Source organism: Melopsittacus undulatus, chromosome 2 (genome assembly GCF_012275295.1).
Source record: "Melopsittacus undulatus isolate bMelUnd1 chromosome 2, bMelUnd1.mat.Z, whole genome shotgun sequence".
NCBI classification, from domain to species: domain Eukaryota; kingdom Metazoa; phylum Chordata; class Aves; order Psittaciformes; family Psittaculidae; genus Melopsittacus; species Melopsittacus undulatus.
This window is the reverse complement of record NC_047528.1, coordinates 79249618-79275411: the sequence shown is the minus strand read 5'-3', so window position 1 is coordinate 79275411 and position 25794 is coordinate 79249618. Positions and strand designations below refer to the sequence as shown.

General features: G+C 37.7%; 1 protein-coding gene across 3 annotated transcripts in view; it reads right to left on the bottom strand.

Moving 5' to 3' along the window:
* The window catches only part of MBTPS2 (membrane bound transcription factor peptidase, site 2), a 44508-nt gene that overhangs the window by 9939 nt on the left and 8775 nt on the right, over positions 1 to 25794 (bottom strand). For 2 of the 3 annotated variants that reach the window (XM_031051051.2, XM_031051050.2), the window contains exons 4-9: positions 23067 to 23170; positions 20543 to 20670; positions 16807 to 16925; positions 15670 to 15850; positions 10865 to 10959; positions 8771 to 8966 (exon numbers count right to left, since the gene is read on the bottom strand). In XM_031051051.2, the coding sequence (XP_030906911.1) occupies positions 8771 to 8966; positions 10865 to 10959; positions 15670 to 15850; positions 16807 to 16925; positions 20543 to 20670; positions 23067 to 23170 (823 nt within the window). Of the gene's footprint in view, positions 1 to 500; positions 1599 to 2899; positions 2976 to 8770; positions 8967 to 10864; positions 10960 to 15669; positions 15851 to 16806; positions 16926 to 20542; positions 20671 to 23066; positions 23171 to 25794 lie in introns of those variants that run through there. The other variant, XM_005151480.3, reaches the window with a different exon arrangement.

The following is a 25794-nucleotide window of genomic DNA, read 5'->3' as shown; positions in this document are numbered from 1 at the left end:
AGGCTTTTTTGCCTTTTTTATCTTATTTTTTAATATCTGAATATATTGAGGCAAGCTCTGATTGCACCTGATTTATATAAACAAGACAATATATCACAGGAGGACACAACAGTCAATATATAATTCTACTGGGTACAAAATATTTCAGACTTTAGAGCTTCAAAGTATGCCAGATACTTTAGTCAGCAAAATACTGACTGTTCTACCACTGTTCATTTAAGAAGAAGGATATGGTCTGCATTCATTTAAAAAACAAAGCTAAATGTTTAAATAGTTGAATTCACAATCATGTTCTTCCTCTAAAAAGCTGTGGTCCAAGACCAGCTTCAGCTAGACATCTTTGTTAGCTATCTTTGAACAGAACGGATCCTAACAAAGTAGAACAACCCTTTGAAAGACAGAAAACCATCAGTGAGTTACTGTACATATTACATGCATAGCATCAGGAGACAGACACCATAAAAACAACAGGTTTCACTTTTAACTGTAAACAGGTATAGTTTAATAATAACAATATTATTTTTCTGAGTAAACAACACAAACATTATTTATCACTTAGGAATAACTGTGCACAGAATACTTCAGCACTCAGAAACTAAATTCCGATTATTTTGTAGCTATTGCTGACAAATATTGCCTTTGAAAAGTCTTCAGCTGCGTATATTATACAACTGAATTTATAAGAAACACAGTCATGTGGGCTTTGGTACCCTCCCACATGCTTCATTCTTAACAGATGCTGACACTTCTCATCTACATCCTGAGGACAACATGCTTCCAGTCATTTTGTCCAGCTGAAAAGGAAAGATACTAACCCATATGGCCTTTCTCATTACCACATGGTAAGCAACTACTGAGCTTTTCACCATTTTGAGACCAGACTTTGGGGCATTCTCAGAGTCCAGTTTGGTAAAATACCAGATAGAAAAAAACCCAAACAAGACACTCAAGACTATGCTGACTGAGAAGCGATCAGAGCTTACACTCTTTTTCTGACAATTATTCAACTTGTAAAGTAAAATCTAAGTGGTTTTTAATCCCACTTTACAAATGCTTGAGGCCAAGTAATTCCCTCACTTTGAGATCTGAATTAATTCTCAGGCTTTTTCCTGTGAATCTTTACAATGGAATCTCTCTAAGATTAGCACAGTGCTTAAAACAGTATATAAAATGTTCATACTTGTTTCTATTAGAGTTCCCATGACCACAGGCACAAGACTGTATAGTTTTAAATTAAAACAGCAGACACCACTCATTTTTCTTTCAGTGTCATTTTAAGGGAATTATTTCAGTCTCAGCACTGAACAAGTTTTAAAAGGCAATGGATTCATTATTTCTGTGTACTCTTAGAATTGATGGAAACATATCCAATGTTCTATCGTGCTGTCACCATCCAAAGTCCCAGTGCAACATTGGCAGCCAAAAGTGCACTACCAGCAAGCAAAATTAAAAAGCCAACAAGCTCTCTGTTTTGTTTCTCTACAATCAGGGAGCTCAGAGTGGCTTCCAGGAATGAATTTAGTATCCACTGACCATCCAAAGCAAAGCAGGGTACGGCATTGATAACTGCCAGTGCTCCAGACAATGAAATGAGGCACCTGTTTGACATTAGTTAAGGTTCATGACTAATTTTCAATGAAACTTAAAAATAAATTAAAAAAATATTTTTAATATGCAGAAACATCTCAGAGTTATATTTCTTAGCTGCCATTCTGTTTCACAGAAATTATATAATGACTTTTACCCCATAATACACCTAGCTCAGAGAATTGCCTTTATAGATTCATTTCTTTTTAAGCACTAGGTCTGGATACTTAAAACAACCTGCATCCTTTACAACTCACATGGAAGCAGGAGACAGCAAAGCCACACAACATTGCCCATCTTCCTCCCTTGTTTTGTGTGGTTTTGGAGGAAGGTTATAGTTCTGACACCACGCCTGAAGTAAGAAGGTATTCTAAACCTATGACCTAAGTACGAAATAATGATTAGAGATATTTTCCAGAACACTCCCTTGCTGGAGTAAGGAAATGCCTAGAATATAACTGGAAATCTGGCCTCACTCTCCTACTTACCTGTTAGCCAGAAAAGTTGAGTGGATTTCTGTACATGCATGTGCACGTGACAGTAAGGCAAGGGTAGAATATTTCTATTATTGGTAAAAGCTTGCTAACTGTAATATACACCTCCATCCTATTACAGCCGGACAAGAAGACATAAGACTCAGAAAGCAGCTGGGTCATCATGAACTTTGGTGTGTTTCCAGAAAAGGGGAGCATCTGTAGCATCTTAACTCCAGTTTATGGGCTACATTGAACTACACTGTGTAATTGTTCTATAGCCACTCATAAACATTTCCATTTCTAAGGCTAAGGGTTCATAGATTAGCCATATTCAAGCCTACTGATCTTTATGTATATATATATATCATCTTGTTCATTAATAAGCATGTTTTAACTGAATTATGATCCTGATTTTTTTCTTTTCTGTTGAATAAAACAAAACCAAAATAACCATAAACTGTTATTTAGTTCAGTATAATGACTCAAAAAATTATAAAAATCCAACATACCAAAGCTAGCAATAATGTCTCATTTATCCTGCTGTAAATTCAGGCTTACTTTGACTTTCCTGTCAGAGCTGTAAAGACTCACCCTCAAAAAAAGAGTCAAAGTACTGACCATAAATATCCTACTAAGGACAAGAAAGTGAGATATTTCATATTAAGCTTGGCACACAGACAATAATCAATGCAGAGAAGGGATAAAGATGTCAAAACTCTACAGAAGTGTTTCAGACATCCTGTTTAAAATGATATCCAACTGAAATTTTGCTGGTTCACCAAATTCTAAACAGTGCTCTTCTTGCCTTAAAAGAACAAACATACTTCAAAGGATACTTGCAAAATGTCTCTATCACCACAGGCAGATCGATGCTTAGAAAGTTTTGTCGTGGTACAAAACTGCTGAGACTTACTGAAATGGAAATATACACAAAACATGAACAGTCATTCCAGGATTACAAATGATGAATTTTAGATTATAATTTTGCAGAAAAATCAGATCTGAAATGACATTTCTTCAAGAATGAATAGCCAACCTAAGTATGGTTTTCCTTTGTTTTAGTTGTTAAGAGTGCAGCCACTAAATATTTCTTAAAATATGGTCACTATCATAGTAAAGTCACTCCACAAAACACGGCATTATTTCAGTGAAAGTAGATCTAAGATATGCATTTTCAGAGGCAACTGGACATCTGCAGTCATAAAGACCACATTGTGTAATTCAAGTCCTTTTCAAAGAAAAACACATAAAGAATATAGCTACCAGACTTTTTCCAACATATGCCGTCCACATGTATACATTCATACTGTGGGTGCACACGTATACTTTCTTGGAAGGGCAGAAAATTTTCTTGCAATACCTGCAGAAGACCCCTTGACATGAGGCTGAGATCATGGTGTAGAAGCATGGGGGCAGATACAGTGCAGAATTCTGCAGTCACTCTCAGAAAGTAACAGCTAGGAGATCATGTGGCTGCCCCATCCCTGGCGGTGTTCAAGGCCAGGCTGGATGGGGCATGGAGCAACCTGGTCTAATGGAAGGTGTCCCTGCCCGTGGCAAGGGGGCTGGAACTGGATGATCTTTAAGGTCCCTTCCAGCCCAAACCATTCTATGACTCTATGATGCACAGCTGCACTACACAACACCAGTTAACCAGAACATAACTTGCTTCTTTTTCTGTCTTCAGATGAGTGACCGTGACTCCAAGATGGAACTTAGTATTAAAAAGCTGTGAGACAGGACTCAGCATCTTTCATATAAATACTAACTGGAAAATTGCAGTGTCAAGCACCACATGACCCTGAAGCACTTCTTTAGTACTGTAACTTCTTTGAAGCTTCAGCTAACTGTATGTCAAATGTTTAAGAGAGACTCCTCAAAGAAAACTGAAGTAGCTTGAGGCCTCCCGGAGTGCATTCTCTTAGTATGGGGATGCTCCATCTGGGTTGTCTCGTAAAAAGTCTTGACACAGTCTTTCAACGTAAACAGCAGTTGCTGTTTGCCAGCCTCAGGGACCATTTGAAAGCCTTAGTACTGTGACAGCTGTAAGAAAGACATCTTTCCTTCTAGAAGGCTTCATTCATAGTATAGCAGAGTCTTGTCCCCAAAAGGAAGAAGTATTGGTAAGTTAAGGCAGAATTAGAAAATCACCTTAAGGATGAGCTTGCACAGTATCAACAATAGTCACTCTGTCCCTAAAGAAAAGCTTTGGATGTGAATTGAGGCCAGGAGCAACGGGCTGAATTTTCCCTAACAGCCTGGGGAAAAGTTTTAGGAAGAAAAATACCATCTCCACGGATATATGTGAAACGGAGAGTTCAAACCCCACTCAATACAAGCATCCCTTGGAACAATTAAATCCACTCCTTGAGAAATTTTAAAATGATGGGCTAAGAGAATACTGGGAAACTCAGAGCACTAGTAACATACAGAAAGTGCTCTTAAGTATATCTTAGCTAAGAGTGAGAACCAAATTTCTTCAGGCTCAATAAACAATTCAAAGACATTGGAACAAAGATGAGGGGTAAGTAGTTCCAAAGGTGCTACTGGCAGAGAACTGGTCCATTCAGTCAAATAAACACATTTTCTTCTGATAACAGAGCCCCTTGTAATGAGTCCAACCAGCAAGCACACCATAGGATGGAGAGATTTGGAAAGAAAGGAGTCCCCAAAAAAGAATGGTTTGGTGTGGCAACAAGCAGAGAACTTTCCAACACCAAACTTGCCATAGCTATGCCAAGACAACTTGAAAATCATGTTCTCTCATTTACCTTAGCTTAAGAAAGACCTTTGATTTAGGGGAACTGAGAGAAAATAAGTCTGTTGGACTACTAAGTGAAGAACATAATAGACAGAAATCCTGGACACCATCCAGTTCAGAAAGTCAGAGGCATCCAAGTCAAGTGACATCCAAAGAAAACAACTCATCAAGCTGCAGGCTGGTATCAGAACATCTGATCAGACCTCTTGCTCAAGAGCCAAAATAGCAAAATGGCTGAGGCAGCCACTGTATTCAAAGGCTTCAAAAGACAGTATGCTGTAATTTCAAAGCTTGACTGCCTCTTGACAAACACCTAACGTCCACTATCAAGCTACCATCCTGAACCTGAATGGATTGAGACTCCTACATTGAGAATGGATCACTCATCTCCTTCCCTTTTTGTTGTCACTAACAGCTGCTAGACATGGATCTAAACTCCAAACCTTGCTGCCAAAGCAATACCCAAAACACAAAAAAATCTCTTCAGGAAGATACCGGACTGAGCTCTAGACACTGTAGTATGAGGCAATGAATGAATTTAGTGGCTGTAATGGATCAAACCTAATGACAGCAGGCAAATCTGTCCTTCAACAAATAACGCAAGGATTATAGAAATTATGTTCTCCAGCCTTGTCTTCAAAAGACACTGCTGGGAAGAGGTAAACAGCAATGAGGCTGGGTGAAACAAAATAGTCATTGTTCTCCCACTCCAATTAAGCAATTCTTTGACCTAGAATTAACATTTCTTTTGTTGGCTAATACTAGATAGTGTTCACAAATACTGAGAAGAATGCACAAGGGACATAACTTTAATTAGAAGTGATTTGGAGACTAGGTTGACCAAAGAGCTTTTCAAAACTTCTTCATGGGGTAAGAGCACGGATGTTATGGAGAAGAGGAACAGTACAGCATGAGATTATTTCTGTGTGGTCTCCAGAACATCTTTTAAATATAGGTTGAAGCAAAGCAGGATCATCTTCAGCAATAGGGGAAAACAAGCATGGAAATACTAAGAAACCACACTGTAGTTGACAGACCCTCCATCAGGGTTAAGGCTGTTATTGACCAAAAAAACTCCCCAAAGCTAGGAAGTGGTGTTTTTTGTTGTTGGGTTGTTTTTTTTTTTTTTAAGATTTGGATACAACAGAAGTAGGAGACTTGTCCAGTTTGGGGAAATTATCTTCTAAGTAAGTTCCATCTTCTTTTCATGAAGGAAATGCAGGTTTTGATCCCTGATGGGCAATGCAGATACAGGAACATTCAGAGATATGATCTTCCCTCAAACAGTGTAAATTCCAAATGCAAATGTTAGTCACAAGGCCTAGAGAAGGATGCCATGATTTTGCAACACCAGAAATTACATGGAAGAATAAAACCCCTCACAAAAATAAAGAAAAAGCACTGCAGAGTTGAATGGCAATAATGACAGGGCTCTCCATTTCAATCTTACATGTCACCTGTCCAACATAGGGAAAGCCTCTAGAACATAACTGGCCTGCAGTAAAAGCCTAAAAGTCTTCAGTAATTCCACATGAATTAAACCTACAGTATGAGTTTACATTTGATTACATTGGTACTTTTTACAAAGAGAAGGCTATTAGAACAGATTAATTAATGTGTCCTTCCTAAACAACATGTATTCCTAATCATTCCTTCTGGTTTAGTTTTGGCCAAATCTCCAGCACTGTAAATTCATTAAGGATTATGATTCTTTACAGGATTATTTTGTTTTGTTCTTTTTTGGGGTTGGGTTTTTTTTTCTTTTGTGGTTGTGTTTTGTTTCGCTTTTTTGAAATACTGTGTCTGTAAGCTAGTTTCAAATGAAAAAATATGAAATAATTACTTCTCCATATAGCAGGACTATCATGACAACAGTACAAACCTAAATAGAAAATAATACATGCAATAATCTTAGAATGTTTTTCAAACATTACTGTAGTGACATTTCTAGAGAAAGTAAAGTCATAGTACACACTAGTGCAACTCCCATATTAGGCTGTGTATTAAATGTAGCACCACTCCAAAAAGTAATGTTTCCTGCAGGTAGAAAGATCACATTAAAGCATGAAACATTTCACTAAAACGTATTCCTGTTTCAAAATTCACGCAGTAAAGGAAGAAATTATTTTCCTTTCACTAAAATGCATTCACTGTTTCAAAAATCACACATAGAATAGAGGAAGAAATTATTTTCCTTTCTTAACTGTAATAAAAATGGTTACCACATTCTGATAAGTCGTATTTGGGGGAAAAAGAAAAAAGAAAACAACAACAAACCTGATGGTCCAAAGCCAGTGTTGTACAGTGCAAAGTTAAGTCTGAAATATTTAGAAGCTGTTTCATTGGAATACATGGGACTTTATGATAGTACAGTAGACTACCTGCTGCCCAAGCCAGGATTCTGTAATTTTAGCTCTGTTTCTTTTCAAAGACGAACACAGTCCATAGGTTGCATCCGCAGCAAAGCTCCCAATGAAGTGAAGCTTCTAGCTTTGAAATTAACACATCCAATGTGCAATTCTCAGGGTACAGTAAATCACTTTAGAATTATATTCCTGTAAATATACTGCAAATTGCACTTTCACACAGTAACTTCTTAAAGTAAAACTACCTCTTCAGATCAAATAACATTTTTTTCTGACTTCTGAAAGACTTACAGGTTCAACTGTTTTGCAGAATTACTGCTCAACAGGAAAACACTGACTAAAGCTCCATCACTCCAACATATTGGAAAAGAGAACAATATCAGTTGTTCCAGAGCACCTAAAGTTTGTATTGTTAGAGACCAAGGAAGGGAACTTATAATAATTATCAAACTCTATTCTTAAAATTTGTTGCTGCATTTGGAATAGATGCCACCAAATACAGAACGGTGTGTTAATGATACACAGGTGAACAACATTTTCCTCCTAAATGGCAAGAGGGGAGAAATAACAAGTGAAGAGATCATATTTTGGGCTTAAAAATATGATCAGCACAGAAAGATGACTGACAGATTAACTGGACATATGCTTACGCAATAATGCTAACGGATTTACACTACCAGATTTCATTACTATTTCAAAAGCACTTTTGTACCTAAGTCAGAAAAATACCATGCCTTGTTAAGGACATACTTCAAGATGTCTGAAGCAAAATCTCACCCTGCGAGGCATAGCTGTCTATGAGGAACAGACCGGTTGCTCACAGGAAGGGACAACAGTTTAATGCTTCATGCTTTTTTAAGCCCATCTGAAGCTAATTTCCAACATGCCAGTCAAGCTACTAAGTAGGGATGTTGATGTGTTTGTTCTTTTTCCTGTGCTTGCTCCAAGAGCAGAATTATGTTTTACTCTACCTGGCTCAAGAATATAAGCTTGCCTAAAAGAGAGACATAGTCCATTTCAAAGTCAGTCAGAAATTAAACTGTAACAGGTTACTTAATTTAGAGTACTCAAAAAAATAATCAGGAAAAAAAAACTGTTATGACTGTACTTGTGGCTTGGTAGTTATGGGAATCTGTCACAGACACTTGGGATATTAGGTGTGATGTAAGCAGTCATGCTAATATTCCAGGCAAAGTGTTAAGAGTAAGATGCCCTAGAGATTTTACAGTATCATTCTGAGAAGTTTATGTGTTAGGAAAATGTAGGTGACCGGTTCCCATGACTAACCTGAGTGACATCTGTTATAGAAATAGCCCTATCATACTCTTCTGAAAAAAACAAACCCTAAAGAGACCAACCATCTCACATATGGTTTCTATTACCTTTGTAACTCATTGCACTGTGCACATTTCATTTTATGCCTGAGCAGTCCATGTCTCTCCACTGGCTGTGACAAGAAATGTATTCCACATTAAACAAGTTAACTGACAAGCGCTCCAAAACCTTGTACAAGCAGCCAGGCAAAGTAAACCACAATATAAACCTTTTTTTGTTGAATCATTTTAATAAATAACACCAACCTGTATACTGAAGATGCATGGGGTGTCCTACATACAGCATGTCAATATGGGGTGGATGTTTTACCCTGATGAGCCTTGTTTGGTTCTCTAAAGAAGGAGTCACACAAAAACTAGGAACGAAGTCTTTCTGGCAGTCCATGTTGGTTCGACAAACTTTGCTGGCTTCAATAACTTTTCGTGCTGGCAGACAGGCATACTGCAAAGGGCATTTGAAAAGGTTATAAAATGTAAAGGTATTTTCCAACACATCAGAATAAAAGGTACCACATATTCCTTTTTAAAGCAAAGGAAGTGCCCCACTGATATATTGCCAGCCCATGAAGAGCTGAAATCTTATTTTTGGGGGTTTTGTCAAATCCTTCAGAACCTCTACCTGACACATACTCAACCTGTCATTTCATTTTTGGTGGAATGTGAAAAAGAGGATGTGCACATGTAGCAGAGTAAAAGCTGTTTTTAAAAATGTACACACATGCACTACAAAAAAATCAAGGCATCTAAAAGTAAGTCAGTGATTTTTAATGAACAGAGCCTGCATCAACATACGAGTGACTAACTGTTAAAAAAGTTTTAGTCTTCATTGATTTAAAACCTTATTTGGCTGACAAAAACTTTATGTTCAGCAAATAAACCTACCAGCTGTGGGGCAGCTAAAAAACCATTCTCAACTGTTTCACTCTGCAGGCTGAAAGACCAGATCTTTCTTGCTCCCCACAGGCCAAAAGAGAGTACAGCAGAAAGGAACAGGAAATTGGTTCCCTCCCTCATGTCTCTCGTAAAAGCTCAGTGACAGTTTTCCTTTTGTTCTTAAATACAAGCAAGGAAAGTTCCTCATCTACTGTTTGCCTTAGGAAAAACAAAACAAAACAGGATTTTCTTCCTTTTTAGCCTGATAGTTACACTCCCTATGGATGCATGAGTGTCAGACACTCTCCATTAACTATAATACATGCTCTGTCTCCCAGGCCTGTCTTTTCTAAAGAGCCTGTAACCTTCCATTCCAGGGGAAGAGGGCACACTTTCAGATACTGCTGTATAGACCTGCAAAGACTGTTTAAAATAATTGTTCAAAACCCCACAGCCTGTCTAAGGACACTTGAAAGTCACAGGCTTCTGGATTCTTTTATTTCTTTTCTGTTCCTAAGAAGCAGTCATGAGCTCAAGAATGTGAAAACTCAGCGGGGTAGTGATTTATCAAATCTTGCTGAACTCCAGGATGTTACCAGCCACACATATATTTCAAATGAACTGCTGCTCTAGGCTCAATTTGTAGTGGCTAAATACAACAAAACCACCCTGGAGTTGGAAGTTTACCATCATAGAAACTGTAAACACAGCAGATGTAGGAATGGACTTATTACCCTTTCTTTAGGTATTTATCATAAATCTTCAGAACAATGATGAACTGGTATGTGTAGAAAAGTTTACACAGTTGATACTTGTGCTTTCTCTTGTAAAGAGAACTGTTAGAAAGATTTCATCACTGTCAATCTGGATCATGTGCTTTAATAAACTTTTCTGTATCTTGAAGAGAGTAAGTCAAAATCCTGCTGACAAACTTCATAGGGTTCCATATGTCACAAGAAAATCAACATGGTGAAAAAGGAATCAAATAGAGGCTCTGATTTGAGAAACTGGGCAATCCCTAGGACCTTCTCTTCCATGTTTTTAGTTTTATCCCAGTGACCAGAACTGCTGGCTTCAGATAACTGAACACATAATCCAGTGCTTTGTGTTGCCTGTAGCGCTCAGTACGTTTAAGACTGAAGCACCAAAATAAGCAATTTCACGTTGTTCTCAAAACTTGTTTTTCTTGCTAATACTCCGCATCCAGTGGTGAAAATGGGAGAGAGGTCTTTCTGCCTAAAGGAATGAGGGGTATAAGGTCTTTTCTGATTCTCCCAGAGAATTCCTGAATAGGAAAAATAATTTATAATGGGGAGAATAACATATACCTACACACACACCCTTACTACAAAACTGTAGATACTCTTAAACACTTAAGTATGCTGCATAAATATTGGTAAATATTATTAATTTAATTTAAATAATGCAGATTAAAAAAAATAAAAATCAGCAGTGTACATAACTTACCAGTTGGCTGTCCAAGTTATTGCTGTATGAAAAGCAAATGTCTGTGAGGCTGTTGTTACTACAACATTCAACTGTGCCATCAAGTCTTCTATAGACTAAAGAACACAGGCATAGAGCAAATGATGAATATTCTAGCAACTTCCTGAAAATAAATCAGTCTGCATCAAGTATAAAAATCATTCTGTGGCCCTCAAAAATCACAGCAATTCACACAGCCTAGCTGTGGTTCAGTCATAACTAAGAACAGGCTTCATCATTTACATGTATGAATGTCACCTGATTTTACCATGTCACATACTGATATTTTCATCTTAATAAGTTCCCTTGAGATACTGGGGATCTACCACTACAGTGTTCTGAGCATGGCAAGTTACAAAACGCTTTTATCTGTTGCCCTCAACTTGCATTAAGGCAGTCTGTTAGCTGCTACTCTACCAATTTCACTGGCTGGCTGTGGAAATGACCAAGACTCAAAATGTCCTTATTAAAAACATTAAAGCCTCCACAAGATTCAAATATCGAAAGCTTTCTAAGCCTTGAATGCTGCAGCAGTGAATAACTGATGTCTTAAACCATGATTTAACTAGCACAGTACAGAACTTGTGTAGAGATGTTCTTTAAATAAATTTAACCTAACTTCATCTATAACAGCTTTTAAAGAAACACAAACGAAAGGTTACTGTAACAATCTGTGTCACAGCAACACTGCAGTAGCCTACTGTGAAATATATCAAGCCTGCCATACTGGTTGCTGATATATCACTGCATAAGCTGCAAGCCACTAACATGGAAATTTATGCCTGGGACTTACAGGTGCAAGCACTGTACCATACAATCCTTTTCTCGAAGTATCCTGTGGTTAAGCAAGTACATAGAATCACAGAATAGTTAGGGTTGGAAAGGACCTTAAGATCATCTAGTTCCAATTCCCCCGTGCGATGGGCAGGGACACCTCACACTAAACCATGTCACCCAAGGCTTTATCCAACCCAGGCTTGAACACTCGAAAATGGGGGTTATATTTCCCTTTTTCCAGTCATCAGGAACTTCACCTGACTGCCATGATTTTTCAAATATGATGGCCAGTGGCTTTGCAACTTCATTCACCAGCTCCTTCAGGACCCATGGATGGATTTCATCAGGTCCCATGGACTTGTGTACATTCAGGTTCTTAAAATGGTCTCGAACCAGATCCTCTCCTACAGTGGGCCCAAGGTCTTCATTCTCACAGTCCCTGCATTTGCCTTCCAAGACTTGGGTGCTGCAGTCAGAGCATTTGCCAGTGAAGACCGAGGCAAAGAAGTCATTCAGAACCTCAGCCTTCTCCAAATCCAGGGTAGCCAGTTCTCCCAATAGCTTCCGGACAGGGCCTACATTCTCCCTAGTCTGTCTTTTATTTGCTACATACCCACAGAATCCCTTCCAGTTATCTTTCACATCCCTAGCCAAGTTTAATTCTAACTGGGCCTTAGCTTTCCTAACCTGGTCCCTAGCTTCCCAGACAACATCCCTGTATCCTTCCCAGGCCTCTTGTCCTTGCTTCCACCTTTTAAAAGCCTCTTTTTTCCTTTGAATTTTTCTCAGCAGCTCCTTATCCATCCAAGGAGGTCTCCTGGCCCTCCTGCTGCACCTCCTTCTAGTCGGGATGCAACACTCCTGAGCTTGCAGCAGGTGATCCTTGAATATCAACCAACAGTCTTGGGCCCCCATGCTCTTTAGGGCTATATCTCATGGAACCTTGCTAAGCAGGCTCCTGAAGAGGCCAAAGTCTGCTCTCTTGAAGTCCAGGGCAGTGAGCTTACTGAACGCGCTTCTCACTGTCTTGAGGACCTGGAACTCGACCATCTCCTGATCACTGCAACCAAGCCTGCCCAGGAGCATCACATTTCCAAAGAGCCCTTCCCTGTTGGTCAAGCAGGGCACCTCTCCTTGTCAGTTCCTCTATTGCTTGCAGAAGGGAGTTGTCTTCCACACAACTGAGGAACCTCCTGGATTGCTTGTGCTGGGCCGTACCATCTCTCCAACAGATATCAGGGTGGTTGAAGTCCCTCATAAGGTCAAGGGCCTGTGAGCATGAGGCTGTTCCTATCTGTCTGTGGAGTCCTTCATCCACAGGTTCCTCTTGATCAGGTGGTCTGTAACAGATCCCCACAGTAATGTCTCCCATCACTGTTCTCCCTTTAACCCTGACCCACAAGCTCTCTGTTGACTGCTCACCTCTCCTCAGATAGAGTTCCATACTCTCCAGCCTATCCCTAACATAAATAGCAACTTACTCTTCCTGTCTGCCAGGCCTGTCTTTTCTAAAGAGCCTGTAACCTTCCATTCCAAGACTCCAGTCATAGGAGGCATCCCACCGTGTTTCTGTGATGCCTATTGTATCGTATCCCCGTAGAAGTGCCCGCATCTCTAATTCCTCTTATTTGTTCCCCATACTACAAGCCTTTGTATAGCGGCATCTGAGCTGAGCTCCAAATGAAGCCAGCTCATCGGCTGGAGTGGCTGAAATATCTCTACATCTCTCTGAGTATTTATTATAGGTGCTGGCATCTGACTGGGTGTGTTGGGATGGAATGATTCCCCCCTCCCCCAACACATCTAGTTTAAAGCATCCTTGACCAGCCTGGCAAGCCTCCTACCAAAACAGCTCTTCCCCTTCGTTGTCAGACCAGTTTCACCAGCCCCCAGTAGACCTGGTCTCCCAAATAGAGTCCCATGTTCTAAATACCCAAACCCCTGACTATGGCATCACTGTTCTTACCATTTATTAACCTGGCCAACCCTCCTTGCCTTTTTAAGGTACTCCCCTTTATCCTGGAGAATTGTCAAAAAGACTATCAGAGCTGCAGAGCCCCTAACCACCTCTTCCAGGGCTCTGTAGTCCTTCTTAATGTTCTCCGGGCTACTATCTATATCACTAGTACCCACATGGACATCTAGAAGTGGGTAATAGTCAGTGGGACTTACTATACCAGACAGCGTCAAGCCCCTGGTAGGCAACATACCTCCTCTGAGAAAATACATATTTTTGAATAGTGAATGACCATAAAAAGGGTTTCCTTATGAACTACATTGAAAACACTTCTTTTAAATTCAAGAAGGTCCATGGGGCACTGTTTTCTGTCTAGCTTCATACTCAAATAGTTTACTCTCCATTTGTTTTACGGTCAAATAGATAGGGTCCATTTGCTAGATACATTGATATTCAGTATTTATGTCAAGTTGTGAACTGTCAAGATTTTGACAAATGACAGCTGCTAGAGACTGAACAGAGTTCACTTAATTTAGGAGGAATATTCTGCACTGCTGGAGGCTTTATGACTCTGAAAATGCAGACAGACTGGTCTGATTAGAATGCAGCAGTGGGACAATGGGCTGCTAACACAATACAGCAACCAAGCTTGCAAGCAACATTGAGTCTCTCCAGTATTAAGTTTTTACTATTTCAATCTAAACAAGACTAGTTCAGTTGCAGAATATGCAGTTTTATTATTCATAACTCTGAAACTGCATTTCGGAGAACAGAAGAATCAGAGCATATGTACTTACAGTATCTAAAAACTGATTCTTCATTGCCATTCCTACCTAGCTAAAAGCATGTGTCAAAGGTGCCCTCCTCTTTAGAAGGATAATCCAAACTGCTAGCTATCCAAAAGCAGGATCTTACCCATACTTCACTAGTTTCCTGTTTAAATATTTATTTTTATCTTGTTTAAATATTCCAGTTGTAAGATTACTTTCCTTACATATTAGAAAGAAAGATAAATTACCTTTTTGGTCTCACAATGTAACTATAATGCATCAAAAAACATGGGTAGTCGAGCTGCCTGACCTCCTATTTACTTCAGTATGATGAAACAAATGGAGTAACAATTTTAAAGCTCTGAATAGCATCATATAGATTTTGCTCAGTACAAACCAGACCTTACTATTTTCCTGAGCAGTGCAGAAGTTTGAAGCCTAGGCCAGTCATCAGCCATCGCCCTATTTTCTTGGTAGCCCCTTACCTTTGTAATTCAGTCTCCATGGATGCTTGCATGAAACAAACTTTCGAGAGCTTTATGTAGGTCACGTCATAAGACATTCAACCAATTTAACTTGACTATTCTTTTTTGTTCTACTAAATTTTTGTTTATGGTTCTAGTTTAGTTCAGTTCAGGTTTTTTTTTGTTTCCAAGGGGTGAACTGTTACAGCAACATGCACTCTAATGTATAAATGAAAACAGAAGGAAACAGACTGACTTGCAGAAGCAATATGTGCAATCCAGACAAAACTAAGTTTATGGGCAAAGACACTGTGAGATTAAAGAAGCAAATGAAACTTAAAACCCTCATAGTGAGACAGCTCAGAGTAAGTGGCCATAATAAAGCACATCATTGGGTTAAGCCATACAATTTGTAATGTCATGCTGATCAAAGCGGTAAGGTAATATGTGGAATTTACATCTGTAAAAGATCACCAGGTTGATCCATATAGCTGAACTAAAAATAGAGGAGATAATTCTATTACTGCTAATAACCAAGTTATGCAATATCCCAAAGAGGCAAATTTCATTATTCATGTCATAAAGGATTTTTGTATAGGGTGACTGGAAAACTAGAGAAATTCATCTGTCTTCTACCTACTTCTTCCTCACTTTCAGGTTTCACAAAATAGAATGGCATATTACTAAATGCTGAAGACAGGATAGCAGACTCAACTTAGGAGAAATCTGTCCTCACCAACATATCCTACATTCAAACCAGTCATCAAGACATGATAACATTACAATATAAAATAATGAAGAGAGCATCTAAAGTCATACCTCTAGCTGGAAAGCTTAATTGCTGTAGGGTGGCTGCACTTACACAGTAGCCAACCTGTGACTTCTCTGAAATGTCTCCCAGACAGGAATTCCAGTCTTCTACATTATAAACTGGGCAGTCTTGCAGATTAGTGACAAGGTCTCCCACAAAAAGACCTCTTGGTCCATTGGCAGGAGAATCCTGAGAAGAAACAGTCAAGTCAGTCATATTATGACAGTTAAAACAACACGGATTTTTTTACAGTTCTGCCAAATAGCCACGAAATCTTTAGGTTAAGACACTATTTCCAGAGAAGGAGAGTATCTCAGGCTCCACTAGAACTGATTATTTCAACTTATGATAGAGCATTTCAAAACAAATATCCTTTACAAATAATAACTTTTTTAGTCCAAAGAAAAAGAAAAGGGCAAGTTTCTATGTGTTCCAGGGACCGATTCAAACTCGAGAATTTATTTTCATACAAGTTATTACACTATGGGTTTTCCTACCATTTTAAGTTCAAGTAGTTTAAATTAATACACTGAATCTTACAACACAGCAGGTTGAACCTATACTTTCAAGAATATAAAGCATAATAAATGTCACTCTATCCTGAGTCATAGCAGTTCATTTTGAGATCCAAGGAGGACTGAATGCTTTCAGCTGTGCTGTTCAACTGTGCTGTATTTGATTAAGTCCGAAAAAAATCAGTCCTTTCCAGAATCTCAGCAGTCTCTCTCTACTTTGCTTTCAGCTGACCAAACAAGCAAGTAAATCAGCTCAAAATAATCTTTAACATTAAAACCAGATAGCAATAATCAGAGTGATAATGTAGTTTCCAGTAGGTTTACTTGGTGCCAATATTGAAAAGAAGTAAAAATAAAACAAACAAAACTGAAATAAGCCTGCAAACTCATCTCAATGTCTAAACAGATTTTTAGTGTGACGAATAGTCTGTAATTATTCACGCCATGTTCCTTCATTTATTAATACTAAAACACATGTGACTGAGAAGGAAACGTCAAGGAGACAAAGAGCGCAATATATTAGACTCTGCAGAGTGCTGCACTGACCAAATCTGATTGTGATGATAAGAGACACAGGTCCTCTCAGGTCACAAAGCATGCAATATGAAAACAGTAAAGATCTTTTCTTACCTCTGCAACCTCAGTGACAAGTGCCCCAACACCCGTGTAATAGAAAGGGAAAAGAATGGCTGGCAGCAGAAACAGAACCATGAAACTTGCAACACCAAGAACAAAATTATGCCACACTCCTAAAAAGGAAAAAAAAAAATTAAGTAAACAATAATAACAGAAAGTTGGCTTTGAAATGTAAGTTTCCACAGTCACCTTCTAATCAACTTTCCTGAAATGATTACTGTAAGAATGGATGAAAAGTTAATTTTTGAACAGAGGCATGAAAGAATATGTATATTACTTTACAAACTTAAGTTTCTATGATCTCACTTTGTAGGCAAGTTTTAGAGAATCCTCTGAGCTCCTGAGAATTATACTATCAGAAAAGAGGTTAAGTTTATTTTTAAGGTGTCATTCTACCATATTGATATTTCATCTTGTCACTATTTTTCTAAGTATGTAGTAGGTAGAGTATCCAGAAGAAAAACTGTGCTTCTGAATCAATACTTCTAGTTTCGATCTACAGTTTCTATTTACAGATCAATCATAGATATTAAAACACTTCCTACCACAACAAACTGTTACATTTAAGAATCTTAATAACTGGTCATACATGTGAATAAATACTGTTTGTCCTGGTCTGCAAGATGTCTGAAATTTAGCTGCAATTCAGTAGTTTTCATGGTTATCTCAATTGTACCAATGAAAATAATTACATGTACATGTGCCAAACAAGTTTAGAAAATTATTTTAAAAAAGGCTTCTTCTACAAGAAAATCTGGACCTAAAACCACATCAAGAAACTGAGTTGTGCAATCAGCATTTCCTGACACATTATTCTGGGCAACATATTTGCAACTGCAATTTTTAAAGTACGCTGTTCTCCATAGGAAGAAATGAACCAGTATCATAAGATGTGCTTGGCTTCCTTCAACATCCAGTACTATACAGATTTTCTCATTTATTTTGTGTTGTTGGTCAAACATTTCATACGACCACTGCAGGAAAACTTTTTGTGTTGAAGACTCCTTATTTCCTTTTTATAATGCTTCATCTCGTTAAGAGGGGTTTGAGTCAATTCTATATTTACAGTGCAGTTATGAGACAGGAACTAAAGTAAATATAACCTATCTTTCTTGCACTGCATATAACACAGGAATCATGACATATGGCAGACTCTTATTTCCCCTGGTTATCTCTACCTGTCACCTGGTCGTCTTTTACATTTCTAATGCTGCAGAAAAGAGAGATATTTTTGGAGTACTTTAACTAAGTTTTTTTTTGCCATTTCCCATAGTCGATGCTTCTTAATGTGATTTCCCTTTCTATAGTTTTTAATCATATGTCATTGAAAGGTAATCAGATAGATGAAATGTTTCAGAAATCAGTTCTCTTTATCTCACACATATATATATATCCGTGCACACACACACAAATGCAACAAACCCAGTAGTGTTAGGTAGATGTGTTACCTTTATTGCTTTAAACTTTTTATCTTAAAATTTTTTTTTTTTCAGCTCAACAACTTAACAAAGGATAAAAATTAAAGACCAAAACAAAATTCATTTGTAACAGTGTGGCCGCTATAGAGAGTAAACTGGAAAAAAAACCTTAAATAACAAAAAATGAGGTGATAGAACTGTTAGAGGGTGACATAAATACTTTAAAACTGCTAGGAAAACATGGGTTTTAGCACCATAATCTACACAGTTTGCTGTGTGGAATACAGGAGAAAAGTCTAAAATGCAAAGGCTTCAAATTCATCCCAGGTGATCCACAGAAAATAAACAGCCTTAAAATGAGAATAACTGTAGAGGCACACTGCTGCGTATACAAGTAATTTCATTTTGCTAAAACAGCCTTATCTGTGGATACCTAATTCCTTATATTTAAAAAGGGATACTTTACTCAGCCCTTAAAACAACTTAAAATAATAATTTTTTTTAAAAATTAAGTTAAAAAATCTTTTAACTTTTTCCTGTTAAAGACAACACAAAACGCATTAAAAAGGATCTCAAAAATAGTACAAATGTTTGAATTATAAGAAAGTGCAGCACAGAAGCACTTTTTATCTACTGGGCATGGAATTAGTGCTAAAAATACCACAAGTCTTACAAGAACACTCATTCCCTATTCTTGAACTCACGATGCCATCTGCTGTACAACAAATATATTTTTTAATCTCCAGAGTATAGGTGGATTACAAAAGGAATATTCCGTGTCATTCTCCCCTCTGTTTCTTTTACTTCACTGCCATACAAAAGTCAGAAAGCAAGCATCTGGAAACTCAGATGTTCAGAACAGTGAGAACATGTTCATTCAACTGCTCTGACAATTAAAAAACACCCGTGTCAAGTTTAGCGAGTATCACATTTTATGATTATCAAACATCCTAGCTATGAAACATACTTATCATTAGGTGTAAATAAAAAAAAAGCATATATGTGCTATACCTAACTGCGAACAAGCCACTGATATCAAACCAGTATTGCAACATGCTTGTTGCTACCTTGTATTCCCCTAAATCTGCTTCCCCAAGAAACCTGAAAAATTATAGGTGTTCACAGTCATCAAAATTACGCAAGCAATTATTTTCTGTTACACCTTATAGTCTAATTTTTCTAGATGATTTCACAGCAATGTAGGTAAGCAACCCATTTTGAAAACTGGTATGTCTTCTCTTGCAGCTCTGCTCACAGTAGCTGGAAATGGAAATTGACACCAGGCATCATGGAAGTTAGCCTATTGCAGTGAATGATTTTGTTTCATTAAGGTATTTGGAATATAGACATATTTACTTGCCTAACTTTTATCATCATTTACTTGATTTACAAAAGCTTGAAAATATGCTTTCCTAATGGCTTCTGTATCCCCAGTCTAAACCCTTCTATATAATGTTACAATATTCAAGAAACAATGTTAACGTCTAAACATTACAACAGGCTTGCTGCTATCCTACTTCTCCAAGAACTAAACCAAGATGCAAATTTTTCTGTCTTTCAGTAATCTGGGAACCACATTTGTCTCTAAAAAACAGTAACACATGGTTCAGGTAGGATAATACAGTCTCAGTCTAACTTTCCACAACAATAGGGCTCTACTTCCCAGTAGCCAGCGACTTCAAAAACATCAAACCAAAACCACTTGGTGCTTATTTGGAGCCATAAGCTGTTATTCTCTTTGGATGCTGGTGTTTTAGCCTTTATTTCCTCTTGATGGCAACACCAAAACACAGTGTCCTGTATAATAACATTACTCAAATGTCACTGAAAATCACTCATAATACTACTGAAAAAATCACATTGCTTCTATTGCAGAAAGCGGTAGGTAGGGTAATGCTCAAAGGTGTTCACCTGTGACAGCATCTATAAAAGCTTTTTCTAATGAGAGAGTAAGGTCAGGAACCACATATTTTCCTCAATCACATATATGGAATTTCTTATGCACAGCTAATCTGAATTAGATCTAGGATATATAGTAACATTTTTCATGACAGGAAACTGGTACTCATTTAAACTCCTAGAAATGGACATCTCTCTCCTTCAGGAAACAGCACAGTGTGGACAGTAATGATCAAATGATTTTCTATAATTACAATATAGGTTCAGAGCAGAAGGATCACCTTTAGGTAAATACAAGCTTTTGTCCTTCTTCATTTCAAACCTTCAATTCTCCATCAAGAATTCACAAATAATGTCTGTAGAGTAAGTAACAATGCTAAGCAAAGGTTTAATAAAAAAGCACAAACTATTACCTGCACAAAATATCCTTAGTTGCTGGACTGGAGATATCAGTTGCAAGTGGGTTGTGAAGAGCTCAACAAATGCTCCAGGATAGACAACAAAGATAAAAATCCCAAATCCATTAAATCGTACTTGTTCTCTTAAGAGAAGAAAATAACAATGAAGTGGTGCTACTGCAAACAAGAGAAAAACTGATTCTACATAGCACATATTTTTCATAATGAGAACAACTAAAATTATAACTAGAAAACTAACCTTTTTTCGTAATACCAACAACTGAAAGATAATTAAACTACAGGATGTTTTTTACAGTAGTTGCCACTTTTAAGCGGCACACATTTGTGAACCTAGTAAAAGATAAAGGACAAGTTCAACTTTTTTTTCTGTCTCCTGGTAACAGCAACACACAAAATACTTAAAAAAAACCCCAAACCAAATAAAAAAAACAACCCTGAAACAAACTATTTTCACTTTAACATTTGGGGGACTTTTCTTTTAAGTAAAGAAATTGCAGCTTGTAGGATGCAGTTTCAAACTAATCAATTAAAAATTATCTGGAAGAAGCAATTGCTTTCCTCCTAAAGGAACACTTATTGATTTCTGGTATTTGTAATTTCTGTTTCTCCTGAATGAAATTCAAAGTAAATTGTAAATCATAAAAAAATGAGGGAAATTTTCATTTGATAAAATGAAAACAAGTCAGGAGGTTAAAAGGACAAGTGCTATTTAAATATATTAGTAGCTGACGCTATCATACAGATAATATAAACATTTACCAGAGGTTTTACAATTGCATTTAAATGGCACTTTTTGAAATAACTATATAAAGGTTTTATGAAGCTAGAAATTTCATAAGGCACCGATAGAGGCATGACAACCATATTCCGAGACAATTACATTCCAATTATTATTCCAAGACAACCACATTCCAAGACAAAACAAGCACAGATCAGCTAATCTTGTATCATTACAGAGACACTACACTGGGCATAGCATTTTATTTATTTGCATTTATTTATTATGCATATACAATAAAAGAAGACACAGAATTATACAAACTCATCAGAATGAAGTAATACATTAATTCCCTGGAGTTAACTCATCAGACCTACTCATGCTACCAATTAATGCAGCCTAATGCCTATACATAATTTCATGACTTGGATAGGAGGGAAGAAGAAAAAGGCTTTTTTGGCACAAGCCTTGACAAAGCTAAGGCTCAAATATTCTAAGCTCTTTAGTTTACAGCCAATACTATTGTGAACTGAAGTTGGCAAAACTGTACTCGATTTCAGGGAGCCAAAGTGATTTGCCAGAATAATAGTATTTGCCCACAGCACAGCTATTTAGTAAAGCCTAAACCCTGAGGATTGACCGTAACAGCAACACAGAGCCAACGTGTGGTAGGATTGAAGAAAGAAAAACCAACAGTTAAGCACAAAACAGCAGCAGCACTGTGCATTGAACAAATGATTTTTTTCCCCTGGGAATAATTTTTTTGACAAAACGCAAATGCGAACATTAACAGCCTTTGCTCAGGGTCTTGAATGAAGATATCACACCATTAAGATATAAAAATTATTCATTCTACTTGAAAAGAGCTTTATAGTTACTCTTGGCTTATCTGTAGTTAGCCAGAAGCACGTGAAAGTACTCTGAGAGAAAGGAAACGTTGATTCTTCCTGTGATGAGATGAGCAAGAGCAAGAGCTTCATCCTCTACAGAAAAATCTTTGTATTAGGGGAAAAAAAGCTGAAGGACAAATAGAGCATGAAAAAACACAGAGGGTCCAAAGCCACCCCCTTAACTGAAAACTTTTGGGGTTATAAAAATGTAGTAATGGGTTAAAATGCAGTCATGACTCCCTATACTCAAGATTACAGAAACAACTTAGGTCTTTGTGCTCATAATTATGTCCACGAGAAATGCGGAGAACACCTGAATATCAGTCTCAGTAACCACCACTTAACCTTCTAAAGTGTCACCTGACAGCAATGACTAATCATGTCAAATAATTTTTTTGTGAAGTAATCATCATAGTGAAGTGACACTAAAAATATCATCTTTGATCAAAATTAACATATCACTGAGATTAATGGGGAAAATGCCATTCAAACTGAATTACTGCTTCAGCCTCTTCATATGCTACTCCAAAAGCTATGTTTAAATAAATAAATTTAAAATCTATTTTAAAGTACCATTGTGTAATAATGTATGGGTCCACTTCAAGGGCTACAGCTGCAGAAATGTAATTGCTGTGTGAAAAACAACACTTAAAAGAAATATTCTTTTAAACCTGATGCGGTGTGGTATAATGGCAATGTAGAAGTCCTTTCATATCTGTAGAATAGGCACTGTATCAAAACTCTATCCTTACTGAACACCCAAACTTAAAATCTAAGAAAGATATGAAATACAGAACAAACAGACTCTTTAGATAAACCGAAGCAGTGCTAACAACATTCACCTGCAAGTAAATGCTCTGGAATATTAGGCTTTGTTAGCACATAGCAAGAGAAAAGTAATTTCTGTTACCGAATAGCTGCCACCCCATGGCCGACTTCATGTATCACACCACTGATGAGGGTTGCAGAGAAGAAATAGGTCAGCTGGCTGACAGGCAAATTTACACCAGGCACCTGTTGATGTGGGCATGACAACAAAACAAAACACAGGAGGAAACTAAGAGGTACAAAGACAAATAATTCTGCCCCTAAATCTGCTGCTCTGAGCTTCTTCAGACCCGCAACAGAACAGGAGCTGTTTTCACAGAGCACTGTCAGTTTGCACATCTTCTCCCAGTTTATTCAACGTATTTTAAAATATATTAAATACATATTCTTTTGTTGAAGGTTGAAAGGCTCTCCAGGCACAAAAGCCTTCTCTCTGTGCTACTTATTCCCGACAGTCCTGACCGAATGTGTTCTATTCTATATTAAGCTCACAAAGTTTATAGAAAAGTATACAGACTTCTACTCAAATGAAACAGGCTTGGCAACTGTGAGCTTTAGTTCACAATTTTCTGTGGGCAGTAACATAGCTACAGAGCAGATCCATCCTTCAAAAAGTAATGAAAATTGCATGTCACTTAAAACACTATGAACCCTAAAAGTTCAAAAAATGAGCCTACAACTGAAGCTGTCAGCTTCCCTTCTCTCTCTCTATTCCAATCACACAATTTTCTCAAATTTATAATGTTAAAAAAGGGCAAACTTGTCTACTGTTCAAGTTTTGGCAGTCTACAAATTTGGCTAAAATTTGGCAATTTATATATATATATATATATATATTTTTTTTTTTTTAAGCCCGTCAGTGCACTCACTAGTCATGAGACATCAACTACTTCCAGACAAGCTTAAAAGCAGACACGAGTCAAAGAATGAGGAGCCATTCCCTCCTTACGGACATTCCTCTTGCTCAGTTCCCATTCCCACTCAGCTGCCATGCTGCAGCGGCATGGTAAGGCCACTTCTGCTTCTTGCTCTGGAACAATTATGTCTGCTTCACAGCACTCCCTGCTTGTGGCAGAGCACAATCTACTACAGTCATTAAGAGCTGTTGTGAACACAACTTGAACTGCAATCCAGTGGCAGAAAAGAGATGCTATGTGCAAAAATTCTACCTTGTCAATAGGAGTCTCTAAAAACTACCCTTGTGGACAGAAAACGCTCCAGATACTGTTTGATTCTATCTGCATCCAGTCCTCCACATTCCACAATTATATGCATTCACCTACCCATGCAGCAGAACCCTACAATATGTTGGTGAGACAATCTAGCTAAAAGAAATTCTTCAAAAGACTGCTTTCAATACCATTAAACAGAATCATTTCACAGATTCTGCTCAGAGTACGATCATGACCAAGATACTTAACTGGCACAACTATCATACCTCACTGTATGAAGACAGCTGCTCTTCGTTCATTAAGCATTCACTTAAACTACAGCATCAGCTGGTGGCACTAATGCTTCAGTTAACTTGTGCTGCTGTTCTGAGTACACAGGAGGACAGACAGCGACAGCAAGAGTTACCATTTTAATACTACCAAGACTGTAGCCTGTCAGAACACAGCATCAGATCCCTTCCGACTTGCTAACTTTCTTTCAGACATGATAACTCTCATGAAGGTTTCTGAAATCAACAGTGGTATTTTCTCAATCAGCACTGTCAACTGAGAGTTTACGGTCTTGTGAAAATTACTTTTAGTAAAAGAAGATCCTTTGCTAGTAACTGATCTGTGTTTTTCCCACTTCTGTCAATAGGCAACCAACAAAGGAGGGGAGCAGCTGAAGAAAAAGAGGCCTGTTACCTACAGATGGGTATTTTAACTAAAATACAGGAGTGAACAAAAGGGTACAAAAGGGTACAAAAATCTTAATCAATAAAACATAAGCAGAACTGTATCCCCCTCTCTCCATAGCTAAAGGCTAAACATATCTATGTCACAGGCAAAAGCTGAGTTAAAAAAAATAACACTTGTTTGGGGTTTTGTGGTAGTTTGTTTTGTTGTTTTTTTGGGGGGGGGAATTGGTTTTGGTATTTGGGTTTGTTTGTTGGGTATTTTTTTTGTTTGTTTCTTGGTTTTAGTTGGGTTTTTTTGTTTGTCTGTTTTTTGGGTTTTTTTTTGGGGGGGGGCTCTTGTTTTTTTTTTTAACTAAGTACTCTCCTCCAGGAAGTCAAATACACCTAACTAATTTAAATGAGGAAAAGACCCTCCTGATTTGTTCTTCACCTCTTTGCAGTCACATATGGATCCCTTTACTGTGTCAATTTATGCTGGCATACTCCCTTCAAAAAGAATACTAAAACACTTTAAAGGCAGAATTATACAACTGTGACCATTCAGAAATTAAAGACTGAGGTAGGAAAGAAAGAGAACCACAATTCAAATTAGAAGTTACCTTATCCTTACACATGACATTAAATTATCCCTATACATTACATCTTTTTCAGTGCCTGTCTGTTGGTTTGAATGCAATGATATTGCTAGTGAGCAGTCACTCGGGAATCAATTCCACATTGAAACTGTGAGTGTTATCCTAGATATTTGCTTTCATAGTTCCAATTCACACCAGGTTAATTCCAAAGGCTCATCTTTACTTTGGTGGCCTCTAGGTTATTTTCTTCTAAAAGTAATATATTGCAACTGACCACTTTACTCTAGTGTCACTAAGTGGATAGATCTATGATCTCAGAAAATGAAGGTGTAAGGGAGGTTTGTCTTCCTCCAGAATGTAATAGACTTACATGTTTAGGATAGACC